At 38.0% G+C, this 13,572-nt stretch overlaps 1 protein-coding gene across 4 annotated transcripts; it reads right to left on the bottom strand.

Annotated features, from left to right (window-relative positions):
- Nucleotides 1–84: 84 nt before the first annotated feature.
- usp48 (ubiquitin specific peptidase 48) lies at nucleotides 85–12,954 on the bottom strand. 4 transcript variants are annotated; one of them, XM_065240943.2, is made up of 28 exons: nucleotides 12,630–12,954; nucleotides 12,033–12,167; nucleotides 11,651–11,771; nucleotides 10,700–10,841; nucleotides 10,404–10,531; nucleotides 10,191–10,315; nucleotides 9,992–10,100; nucleotides 9,662–9,795; nucleotides 9,479–9,561; nucleotides 7,661–7,840; nucleotides 7,446–7,580; nucleotides 6,767–6,916; nucleotides 6,407–6,607; nucleotides 6,232–6,314; nucleotides 5,957–6,146; nucleotides 5,803–5,883; nucleotides 5,598–5,722; nucleotides 5,157–5,279; nucleotides 3,651–3,712; nucleotides 3,387–3,497; nucleotides 2,723–2,853; nucleotides 2,534–2,640; nucleotides 2,340–2,444; nucleotides 2,087–2,260; nucleotides 1,884–2,009; nucleotides 1,011–1,059; nucleotides 889–915; nucleotides 85–806 (listed from the first exon to the last, which is right to left on the bottom strand). In XM_065240943.2, the coding sequence occupies exons 2-28, from the start codon at nucleotides 12,164–12,166 to the stop codon at nucleotides 784–786; spliced, it is 3,159 nt and encodes a 1,052-aa protein (XP_065097015.1). In that variant the 5' UTR covers nucleotide 12,167; nucleotides 12,630–12,954; the 3' UTR covers nucleotides 85–783. The 4 variants fall into 4 exon arrangements, 3 of the variants coding, with proteins under 3 accessions (XP_065097015.1, XP_065097014.1, XP_065097016.1); XM_065240942.2 differs by having other exon boundaries at nucleotides 5,803–5,886; XM_065240944.2 differs by having other exon boundaries at nucleotides 5,803–5,886; nucleotides 5,957–6,102; nucleotides 6,200–6,314.
- Between the last annotated feature and the right edge of the window lie 618 nt (nucleotides 12,955–13,572).

Here is a 13,572-nt window from a genome sequence, read left to right on the forward strand (position 1 = left end):
TCATAGTGTAAATGTATGTGAATTATGTAAATATATGTATAAATAATATAAAGTATAAAATATAATTTTACACAAAGCACACAATAAGATGTAAAAAGAATATTTATTGCCCATATGAAAGAACATACAGAAAAGTTCACACAAATGCCTGCTTAATATTTCAAGTAGCAGAGCATGTCTAAACTATATAGCAATGTTGTAATATTTCCCACTTCTGGAAACTTATTTCTCTATTCATCATCATCATCATCATGTCTATTAGGCTTCTCATCACTGCAGTATTTTGGTGTGATTATTTACATGAACCAAACAAAGACGATATATTTTTTAGTATTAAGTTGCTCATGCATTCTTAAATATGTACGAGCTCTATTGCAGTGCCATCACAAGCTTATTTTTTAACAAAAAAAATCTCCTACAATTGACGGAGATTTACTGTTCAACACACGAAATATGATCAGACCATAATCTCAAAATATGACATTGCAACAAACAAGGAGGAATTCCCATTCTTGGAACGTCCATTGAGAAAATCTCGACCCGTATTTTTTTTTTTAGTCATGGCAAGCACGACCACAAAATCTTGCAGAACATCTTTCAATATTAAAAGCAAGCACGATGTTTTAACATAAAGACACTTTGAAGTTTAACATTCAACGACAAATAAAAAATGCAAAAGTAAAATGACAAAAAAATAAAGTAAATATCCCAATGAAGAACATCTATGACTAATTCAAGCTTTATCCTTGCTCAGTCAGCATCAATCCATAATCAGAGCTCCTCTCAGTGTCCTAAAAGCCCAGTGCCTGAACAACCAAAAACAAAAGTAATGTTTGATTAAAGACTTTAAAATTTAATAAAAAAATGATTAAGACAGTATGTTCATACCTTTAAAACCTTCTTCAGGCATACAGACTGAAAAGAAAATAATGCAATAATAATTAAAATTGTACGGTAATAATGCAACAAGACAATCCGATAACTGAATTGAACTTAAATTCAGCACTCACCTTGATAAACATCATCCATAGCAGCATAATCAGCAATGGGTTCATCAGCCTGTCAATAGAAAACTAGTTAAAACTACCACAATTATATTTGCAGGGTTCCCACACTTTAGTTAACTTCAAATTCAAGGACCTTTCAAGGACATTCCAGGTCTAATACCCTCAAAAATCAAGGACTAAATGTGGGGACACATTTCAAGTGAGAACAAGGTTACATCGTGTTACCTTTTAAGATACATTGTTACAGTTTTCATCTGAGGGAACTCGCGCTACGTCACTGCGGTGACAATTTGGGGACGCCTCCAGGGGTAAGTGCATCTGAATGTGTATATATATAAAATTTAACCAATGGTGAGGCTTAACGACAAAGACAGGGTGATGCAGGAGCCAGGAAGAATATCACTATCTGAAATATTGCCAAAGACGGCGTTACAGGGACGCAGGAAGTATGGCAAGGGAGACGCAGCTTCTCGTTCCCTTCTCAGGGAACAAGTGTTACATACGTAACCCGAGACGTTTTCATGTGTCAAACACAACTATGAAAAAAAAGCATTTTGGTATCAACATTAGCATACAGAAGATATAAGCATTTAAAGTGAACAGTTTAGCACATGTGCTTAAAAAGTCTAGAATTTTTATGATATTATCCTACACTACACAGGAAATAATATGGATTTTTTTCCCAGAAAACTTTATGCATAAAATAGAATCAAGCACTTTCAATGACCTGTATCTATGTATGTATATTTTCAAAAACTTCCCACTTTCAAGGATTTCAAGGACCTTAAGAACCCTGTATTTGACCACAGTAATATATTTAGCCTAATTAAGTTTTGAAAAACAAGGAAAACATCTAAACTAAAAGTAGGTTTGTACCTTAAGGCATATAATGCTCTCTGGGATAACTCCAAGACTTCCTAGAGTCGCCGAGTCGTCCGTTAAACAGCGTCCGTCTATGGAGAGGTTTTGGTCAAACGGAGCGACGGAGAACGCATGCATGATCTGTGAATACAGTAATAAAACCACATGATACACAAGCTGTAAATGTACAGATCTATATTGTTGCAGTACTGACAGACCTGGATCTTTAACTCTTTGAGAGTCTGGTTGGCAGAAACGATGAGGGCCTTCTCCCCGCGCAGTTTCCTGTGCCTCGTGCTCCTCCTGATGCCCGACTTGGTAGCAGCGGTCGTGGGGGCCGTGCAGACAGAGACGTTTTCATTCAGCTTCTGACGTTTGGCTCCACCCTCAGTCTGTCATAAAAGATGGCATATCATATCAGTAGACACAATACAGTCAAACGTACACACGGAGAGATCCTTTGAATGATACCTGACTGAAGTCTGGATCTTTCTCTCCATCTATCTTTGGCTCTTCTCTTTCCTCCTCCATATCCGAGCCGCTCACACTGAACTCGGGGGCAGATTCCTTAATCATCTACAGCAAGACGGGGAGAATTTGACACACAAATTAGTTCCTAGTAGTGTTTAAGGTTAAAGACAAGGCATTGTGATGATAAAACTCACAGTCTTCTTATCAATGACTTTCCGGACATACACCGTGGCCTGTGCGTATTCCCGCATGTCTCTCTGCTGTTGGAATATAAACCCCTCGCGGCACTCTTGACACAAGTCTGGAAGTAAAGCACATGATCCCATGAAGATCCTGAATTAACAGTACACTGAATCAAAGATATATCCGGAAGTTTATCTCACCTGGGTGGGTCTGGTATCGCACATTGCTATTTTCTTGTGTCGTTTCAGGAATCCTACGTATAGAGATGGACTGGTCCACCAGAAACATTTTGTTGATCACCTCCCATTCGGCAGGCCAGAGAAGAGCTATACTGTCCATTTACACACACAAACACTGAGACTTAAACCTCTGCAATACAAATCGGACCATCAAAAATTTTATTCAAGGTGGCTTTTACTAACAATTCAGTTCGAAACTGGGAACTTGGTATTGCATAAGCTGTCATGCGGACCCTAAGGTACAAGGTGGTCTGAGTTTGTTTTAAATGAATGTGAAAAGCTCACACTCGGTGCGCACTTGTCCAGGAAGTAAAGTAACCTGTGCATGTGATGTAGCCGATGACATCACTAGTTTCCACAATGCACGATTTCTATAAGTGGCATGATGCAAACAGGAAGGACTGAAGCGATGCACATACATGCAGCTGTCACTTGTGCATATAACACAAAAATAATTAAAAAAACGTTGTGTTTCCATCCTTTTCAGTGAATATGTAAGATGAACACAAGTGCACGGGAAACAATCATACTCTGGTTAGGACCACAGCAAACTGTGCCCACTGTAAAAACCACCTTAATTTGATTCCAATTCAAGGCATTTAAAGGGTTGTTTCCTGTTACTCACTGTTGGGCGTCGCCCTGCAGCATGGAGTCATATGTGAACATGAATCCACCATGAGGACAAAGGAGGATGCTGTTGCCCACACTGGACACTGGGTTACCCTTTGCTGGCCTCCTGTGGTCACGACAGGTCACATTAAATCATTAAGGACATATCGAGTATCACTTAAATATGTGAAGGTATTTAGCCTAATTATATTGGCTTGACAAAGTCAGCACAATTATAAATGATAACATCTTGATTTAAAAGCAAGATTTCCAAGTATACCTGATAAATTTCTTCCATTCATCCACAAAGTAAAGGGGTACAATATACAAAACATCCGTCTCCTGAAATACAAAACAAAGTATGAGCTGCACATAAATCAGTGGGTATTGATATTTAAATGGGGCTTGGCAAAAAAACAACTTAATTGTGACCCTGGACCACAAAACCGGTAATAAGTCGCACAGGTATATTTTTAGCAATAGCCAACAATACATTGCATGGGTCAAAATTATCATGCTCCATGAAGATATTTTGTAAATTTTAATTCATATATCAAAATGTATTCATCATTAGTTAGTCCCTCCAGAAAATGCGATTGCATGATTCAAAGCTTAATGAGCCAAAATTTGCATACTTATGCAGGGGCGCATTTTTTTTTAAATACGCCACACTTTTGCCCCATAAATTGCAGATTTCTCCTCATTTTCGTAGCAAAAAGTCATATCTTAGTTGAAAAATGTTGCATTTACTTCACACACGCACAGCCATGTCCTGTTGTCATGGGAATGTTTGGAAGTGACGTAATTACGTGACGTGAACATCAATGAAATGCTGCAAAAAGTTTTGCAATTTCTCTCAATTTTGTCAAGTTCCTGGCTGCATATTTCATCGCATTTTTTAAGAAACCTGCCACAAGATCAAGGATTTTTGCCCGCAACAATCACAAAAAAACTCAGCGGTTTTCTGGAAGGACTTATTAGTAAAATGTGTTGCTAAAGGCTTCATTTGGACAACTTTAAAGGAAAACACCACCAATTTTCAATATTTTACTATGTTCTTATCTCAAATTAGACGAATTAATACATACCTATCTTTATTCAATGCGTGCAGTTAATCTTTGTACAGCGTGTCATGAATGTGTTAGCATTTAGCCTAGCCCCATTCATTCCTTAGGATCCAAACAGGGATGAATTTAGAAGCCACCAAACACTTCCATGTTTTCCCTATTTAAAGACTGTTGCATGAGTAGTTACACGAGTAAGTATGGTGGCACAAAATAAAACGTGCCGATTTTTTAAACATATAAAATGAGAACTATATTGTATGGTGGAAGAGCACTTAGTTTGCAGCACTTCGACCTTGGTGCACAGTGGCAATATTACTGCGCCCGAGGTCGAAGTGCTGCAAACTAAAACATACCGCCATACAATATAGTTCTCATTTTTTATCCGCTTAAAAAATTGTATATATATTTTATGGGAAAACATGGAAGTGTTTGGTGGCTTCTAAATTCATCCCTGTTTGGATCCTAAGGAATGAATGGGGCTAGGCTAAATGCTAACACATTCACGACGCACTGTACAAAGATTAATTGCACACATTGAAAAAAGATAGGTATGTATTAATTCGTCTAAGTTGAGGTAAGAACATAGTAAAAATATTGAAAAAAGGTAGTGTTTTCCTTTAAAAAGCTTTTTTTTTCAATATTTTGACTACTTGTGCTTATATAAAAATAAAAATGTCAGAGAAAAGTGAAAAAAATTTGATGTGTCTAGTTTACGGTACCTGTGGCCATTTCTGCAGCGTGGGTCGGTTCTTCTCTTGGAAGAGGTTTAAGAGAGAGCTCTTCTGCTCGTTGGCCATCATTCGGTTCAAAGCCTCGTTCTCTTTCCCTTCTCTTTCCAGCCTCTGAAAGAAAAAGCAAATCCTAAACATAACTAACCTTCATCATGACTTATTTCAAAGATATTGAATATTTCCAAGATCCATCACTGGTATTGACATGATTGAAGGAGATCGCCATGGTCAGTATGGCTGGCTGCTCTAATCCTGCCTTCCAGAAAATAAAGCCAATCGTCAAACGTTAAAAAATGACATCTTCTAAAGGGAGAGACTTTGCACATTTGCAGTATCTGACTTGAAGGCGTTGCAAATATGGTGTCACAGTGATGCGACTTCCTTAAAAAGACAATTTTTTGGTTCATTATATCTTTAAGTGGTTGTTACCGTGCAGTGCTGACATGGCTCATGTTCCTGTGTGAACTCTGGAGCGTTGGGGAAATACATTCGCAGTTTATTCCACACCTCAGCAGAAACCACCCGCCGGTCACTTTCTAGTATACTTAAACCACCTGAGTGAGAACCAAACATCAGTATCACATCAGTATTATAAGCTTATACCCAAAAGTAACACCAGAGGAAACAAACTGACCGTGATAACAGAGAATGTCTTCATTAAAGTTCTTCATCTCTTCACTGACATCCCCTTCTTCACTATCCCCTTTACCTCCATCTGCTTAAAAACGAAAAGAAACTTTCAGATAACTACAAGATATTAAAATGAAGATGTGATCCACGATCGCTACCTTTAGCCCCTGGGCTGCTGCTTTTCTCTCCATTGACTTTGCTATTGTTGTGTTTGGTTTTCTCCTCATCTTCCTCCAGCTGGTCCAACGCCAACTGCCTCCAGCTCCTCAGTGAAGCCTTCCCGATCCAGAACCCTGGCTCATCACTTAACATTCCCACACGAACGTCGACCCGATTAGTTTGCAAACACTTTTTATAGACAAAATAAAGCAGAAAACGATTAGAAAACAAGAAGCTTGTACCTTTTCAAAGGGGCTTTGGCAAGATTTGTGACCTCTCTGTAATCTTCATTCAGTTGGTTTTTCAGTCTAAGGACCCTGCATCGCTGAGCAACGCAGTCTCTGCAGAGAGAAGACCCTGAACACCGTCCAAGATGGGTCATTTAAAAAGTTTAAATGCATTGACAAAAGGAAGTTTGGATCAGAAAAATGTGTATTACAAGTCCTTACGGTCTAGTCTAGGACCTCCTCCATAGCGGCCAAAGAGGAGATCAGCAGCTTTCGGTGATATTCTTTTGGCCTCGCCGACCTTGTCTGGGTGCAGTTTGCCGTGGGAGCAAAGAAAATTACTGTTGTCGATTTCCTTGATGGCCGTGGAGTCATCGAGCCACTTCTTCAGCCATTCCACAGGCACAAACTCATACGACTGGTCTATAAAAAAGGACACTGATGCTGATATACAAACACACAAAAAACATTTTCTCATCTGTAAGACAATGGGTGAAGCAAAAAAGCGGTTGCAAATAATTCTTTTAATATATTTAAGATTAATAATGTAAGTAAAACTGAAGCTCAGGCATTTTTACGGACCGTCTTCCGCAGGTAACAATTCGTAGAGCTCCTTCACCTCCTCATGTTTGGCTTTGCCTTTGTCTACGCTCTGTTTCCGCATGTCTGACATCTCATTGCACCACTCCTCAAACTTCTTGTTGTCCTGTTCCACCAGCTTCTGGAGAACAGCTGAAAGCCCCCACAAAAAAAAATGTAAATAAACCATAGCACATGCCTGCATTGGTATGAGAATGCTTTTAATTTTAGAAAAACGCATTTTGAGTCATAAGGAAAGCAAGTAGCTTTATTGGCTTTCATTTTGTCACCCTGGACCACAAAGGGTCAAAAGGGTTAAATTGAGATGTATACATCACCAGCAAGTCGAGCAATTAAGCATTCTTTTCATGTATGGCTTGTTAGGATAGGACAATATTTGGCTGAGATGCATCTATTTGAACATCTGGAATCTGAGGTTGCAAAAAAATCTAAATACTGAGAAAATCGCCTTTAAAGTTGTCCAAATTAAGTCCTTAGCAACACGTATTACTAATGATGATTAAATTTTTAACATATCTACGATAAAATTGATAATTTTGAGCCACGCAATGTATTGTTGGCTATTGCTACAAATATACCCATGCAACTTATGACTGTTTTTTTTTTTCAAAATAAAAACTACAGATATACAAAAAATATGATTGTTCAATCCAAATTTAACCTGGTACTTGGATGCTTGCTTCTGTTTGGTTTTCCTCTCCCATCTGAAGTTTGTATACTAACATGTAAGCGTTTCTCGAACAGTGATAGCCTTTGCTACATTTCGGCTTTCTGGTTTGAGATTTGGCAGTCTCAGCTGAAATGTAGAAAAATGTAAATCAGGCATGTGAGATGCACAAAACATCGACAAGAAATGGCAGAATCACTTTTTTTTACCAATGTCCTCTTCGATGCCTAACTGAAGCTTCTTGCCCTCCATTTTCTCAATCTCCTCATCGTTGAATTTGTACCAGTCATTGGTGTGAGCGTCTCTTACGTGAGCGATGTAGTGGCCGGAGTAAGCGCTCACACCACGATGAATCAACACCGCGCTGAGCTCATATGTGCACTTCTCATCTGTATGCAAAGATGAGAAAAACATGTTGATAGGTCACCATTTGATGTTTTCCCTTCATTAATCCCGATAATTTACTCACCCCAATGTCATCCAAGATGTTTATGTCTTTCTTTCTTCAGTCGAGAAGAAAACTTTTAAAAAAGTATGTTTTTTGAAGAAAACATTCCAGGATTTTTCTCCATATAGTGGACTTTGGTGGACAGTTTTATTGCAGCTTCAAAGGGCATAAGGGTCTTATCTAGCGAAACAATCATCATTTTCGCTAAAACAATAAAAATATGTACTTTTAAAGCACAACTTCTCGTCTTGCACTAGCCGTGCAATGCGCCAGCGTGACTTTGCGTATTACGTAATCACGTCGAAAGGTCACGTGTTACATATGTGAAACGCACACTTGCGAAGCATTTTAAACAATAAACAGACACAAAGACATTAATCAGTATCATTCCACATACAACAACGTCAAAGCGGTCCTCTTTCTCCACACTTGTAAACAATGGAGCGATAGTTTCACGTACATCACGCGTGACATTTCGACGTGATTAGGTAATACATAAGGTCGCACTGGAGCATCACACAGCTAGTGCAAGACGAGAAGTTTTATTTTGCAGAAAATTGACCATCTTTTGCTAGATAAGGCCTTTATGCCTCGGTTGGGATCGTTTAGAGCCATTTGAAACTGCTTTGAAACTGTGAAATGTTGAGGTCCACTAAAGTCAACTATATGGAGAAAAATCCTGGAATGTTTTGCTCAAAAAACTTAATTTCTTCTCAACTGAACAAAGAAAGACAAAAACATCGCGCTTTTGGCGCTTTTCCATTGCATAGTACCCCACGGTTTGGTTTGGGTCAGGTCAGCTTACCTTTGGGGGCTTTTCCACTGGGTGCAGTACATGGGTACATGATACATTTTTTTTTTGACCACCTCGGTTGGGGTTCCATGCGAGCCGAGCTGATACCAAAACGTGACGCGAAAACACTGTAGATCACTGATTGGTCTGAGAGAATCGTCACTACCAACGTCAATGCTATAATGTAAAAGATTAGCTTTACCTTTAGTGTTAGCTTGCGCTGTCTCGAGTAAACCTGTTGTCATCTGTGTTTGCTGTAAGTTCCCAATCTCCATTTTTTAAACATCCACAGGTTGAGAATCAGGAACATCATAACAGGTTTTTTCCAGACTTGCAATTTGTGGCGGCACATTTGCGACGCGCACATCCACATATATGCTTAGATGCAACTTAAATGAGGCTCAGCGGAGCGCGTCGACCGAGGCCACGGGTGTTTGTACAGAAACTGTCATGTGAGACAGAGGTAGTGATAAAACGCGATGTGCAAACATTTATTTGTGGGGGTTAATTTTTATTTTGTGGCGGACTGAGAAATAAATTAATTTATGGGAATGTACAACAACACTCTCATTTGTATGATGTCACAGCAGTAGGCAGCGCAAATATAACGACACGCCTATAATCCCTCCCACTTTTAAGTGTTACTAAACTCGATGGAAAAGCTAATCAAGCCAAAGTGAGGTGAGCTGACTCGACCTGACCACAACCCTACCATGGGGTACTATGCAATGGAAAAGCGCCATTAATGATCAGATTTTTTTTTAATTGATATTAAACACATTGTACCTTTTCCTTCCAAAAACGGAGCCATTTCAAGAACTTCTGGAAAACTAATGAAAGTGTTTAGCTTCTTTTTGTGACTGCTTTGCCTATAAAGCACAAAGATAAAGATAAAGAAATGATTAAATACAGCTTTAAAGGCCAAACTATGGGTGTGACATCAGTGAGGTAAAGTACTGCGATCCTCACCTGTCAAAGACAAAGCGCATGAGCTGAAAGTTGAGCGTGCGGGGAAGACTCTGGAGCTTGATCCGACGTGTAGCGTTCTGTTTACTTTGACAACTCTCGCAATAGTAACGATTATCACCATCCAACTTTTCCTCCTGAGAAACACAGACAACATACAGAGGACAACATTGGGATTAAGCTCTGCTGGAACTATTAAAAGTACATATTTGTCTACATGGCCCTTACTTTTAAACACTACGCTACGCTTTTCTCAATAGCTGTATTCTACTTTGATACTTATTAGTAAATATGCTGTTTTGTGATGCAACCAGGGGTCAAATGAGTATTTACCTTTAAAAACTCTGTGATGCATTCAGTGAGGTTTTTGTGTCCTTGAATGTTCAGTTCCAGCTCATAAAATCGAGATGGTAGAGGTGATTCGCGTCCACATTTGTTGCATCTGTAATTGTGACAGGACAAAAACCACTATCCACTATACGTCTGCATAAAGCTATGATGAAAGCTCACTTTCAAAAGTCTTAAACCTTACACAGTAACATATGAGAACTGTCCACAGAACTGCTGTTGGATGACATTTTGGAGATAGGGATCTTTCTGCTTTGAAAGAGTGTCTTCTAAAAGTGACAGGAAGAGTTTGGAAAATTCCTGAGCATCCTAAGAAAAAAAACACAGCACAATATGCAACCGATCACAGACTGGGTATGTCCAAAGAGCATTAGCATTTAGCATTACTTTGGTATACCTGCTGTTGCCCTGTATCCAGCCCTAAAGCCTTTACCAGCCCTGACGGGTCGATATACCGCCTGTTGCTGTTCTGTAGCAATGCAAACAGATACTGCAGATGTTCACATATCGTTCTTGGTTCATAATCTGTTGGTACACACAATCACATGCACAAGTCAAAACACTTCGTCTGTAATAAATGTTGCATGCTATGACATCATCATGCATAACAAATTGATATAGTATATAGCATAACAAATTGATCAGATATAAAGTAAGTTTTGTTCAAATTATATAGGCTTTAAAATAAAGCACCTGAATCCATGTTGTGCCCTTCCGCTCTGGAATTCTGAAAGCGATACAGGGCTCTACGAAGCTCCAGATTGTGGAACCAAACCTGGAGAAAAGTGTTTACGTAACATGTGGCACCAAGATTCGTCAAGCCCACAAATGTGTTCTGCAAAAAGAAGAGGAACCACATAAATATTAAATACCATGAAAGATCTATACAGGATTCAAACAGAAACTTTGCATTAGGGCTGCATGATATTGTGATAACTTGCTTTCAGGGTTAAGACACAGGTTTTAAAATTTCACATTCTTACTGGGAAAAAAGCATCAGTTTCTTTGCCTTGCCAGTCTCTCTGCCTTCTGCATTAACCTAAAACTTAACCTATACGTAACTAATTTAAGTATATAAATATTTTAAAACTATTTTTTTTTTCAAATGGATGCAGTTGCCAGTTTCAAGGTATACCGAGGTTTCAAAACCACTAAAATATTCTGTGATACCGTTTCCAAGGTATGAGCTGTGTTATACAAAATTCATTAAATCATTAAGTCATGTGATTGATTTGATGTTTACATTTAATATACATTACCAAATTATTATATATGTCTTTTAAGCATATTATAATTTAAAGGCTTTATTTTTACCTGGCATTTGAAAATAACACATTTTTGTGTTCCAATGGCAATACCATAACATGTGGTATTTTTGCTCAAGGTTATCATACCGCCAGAATCTTATACCGGCCCATGCCTAGTCGCTAAGGACTTTATATGGACAACTTTAAAGGCGACTTTCTCAATATTTAGATTTTTTGCACCTTTAGATTCCATACATCAATGGAAAGCTTATTTATTCAGCTTTCTTAAATTTTAATTTCCAAAAATTTACTTTTATTTGTGGTCCATATTCTGTAATTATTTTTCCTGCTTGAAGCATTTCATAAGTTTGATTTATGGCGACTCATTTTGCCGTACCTTATCTCGTCTTTCTGAGTTTGGGTCATCGATGTTGTGGAAGGTATTTTCATCAATTTCACCCAACCATGACTGTTCACCGATTCCAACAAGACAATTAGGATTTCCTTTGCAGTTCCTCCTGCGAATGTTCAGGGAGAGACGTTGATGTCGTTACAACAACATTTAGATATGTTCATAGTTCCTAAAGTTGGTTTATTAAAATGGTCCTTTTAGAAGTCCATTGTAACTGTTGATGTTGTGCTGGTTGAAACCACAGTCATCTTAGACTTTATACAGACACCACTGTTGGAGATGTTGAACTTTAAATAAGAATAACATGCATTGAACCTTAACTCGATTTTAACTTAAATAAGCACAATATGAAATCAAACAACTTTACCTGCATGTTCCTCTCTTGCATGCTGTAAGTGCAATTCTATAGGCTAAAGCAATATGCTCATGTGTGATATCCTCTGGTTTGACCGTCTCTGCCCACCGCCAAGCAGCTTTTTCCAGCTGCAACCGAGGAGCCATTCTGCACACAGAAAACACACAATTACACAAAAATATACACACCTGAACAAAATTACAGTACTGTTACACACAATTGCACTGCACCGACTTAGAGAAAGTGGCACACCTCTGCACTAAAAATAAATAAATACTTGCAAGTAGTTAGATTTGCAATGACTTTCTACACGTAGAATCACAGAAACACAAACACATAAAACCCCACACACATACAGTGACACCAGGACATGGTTTCACACAGATCTAAATGATGCACCTGTCCTGCATCACTGCTCCAGCATGCACAACACGCTTATATTAAATGAAAAAAACACTCAAAAGTCAAACAGTTTAGGTCTCCATGCACACAATATGCTAGCACTTTTAAAAAATTATATTCAACAAACCACTGACTTTCAAACAGCACAAGCACACATATTTCTATCTATATCGGACACAATTTACACACTTTAGAGTCAAAACATACCCTTAAAATGAAATACGTTGCTTCTCAAGCCCGGCACAGCTGTGGTAGTTTATTACTCTTTAGTAAACGGATAACATTTAATGTTTTCATCTAAAGCTGCGTAGTTAGCATGCTAGCTCGTAGCTAGCTCTTGGCTTATGTTTATCAAATAAATACGCCTCGTGCCTCCTGACTGTGAAAATGCTTTCGTAAAATTATGATTTTTTTAAATCACACTTTATTTATTGCACGTTTGTATTTAGCGCCCTTGCGTCAGCCTTTCAAATAAATATTTTTTCCCTTCGTCAGTTTCAAACTTCTGGGTACGTACCTACGCGTGACGCAACTCGACGTCTGACGTAAGCGCGTACACTGCGCGCGTTCGTTCAATGCCTGGTCAGCGAGTTCAAGCGCGTCCCAGGCAATATCATTTGCTCAACTTTCTCGTTATTCTTAAAAATATAGTTATTAAAGGATAAATAATAAGCAATTTCTGCTCAGTAAGCTCATTTCAACAAATAATCATATTATGCTGATGCTTTTTTAATGCTGCTCCTTAGTCACGTGAATTATCATAAATGACTCAATAATTTCCATCAGTCTCAGCTGGTCTAACGTTAGTTTGCTGTTTTTTGAAAAATTTGGAGCCCTTGTCTATGAAGGAGGATTAGGGCCAAGCTATAATTAAAAAAATAAAACCATTTCGAGATTAAAGTCATTATACTGCGAGATTTAACTGTTTTTAGAAAAAAAAGTAAAAAATAAATACAATTACAAGATTATTTTCTGAATATTTAGAGCTGAGAATAAAATCGTAATATTTCAAGAATAAAGTCAAAATAATGAAAATAAAACTTAATATTTCAAGAATAAAGTCAAATTAATGAAAATAAAACTTAATATTTCAAGAATAAAGTCAAAATAATGAAAATAAAACGTAATATTTCAAGAATAAAGTCAATAT

This window comes from Paramisgurnus dabryanus, chromosome 14 (assembly GCF_030506205.2).
Source record: "Paramisgurnus dabryanus chromosome 14, PD_genome_1.1, whole genome shotgun sequence".
In the NCBI taxonomy this organism is placed as follows: domain Eukaryota; kingdom Metazoa; phylum Chordata; class Actinopteri; order Cypriniformes; family Cobitidae; genus Paramisgurnus; species Paramisgurnus dabryanus.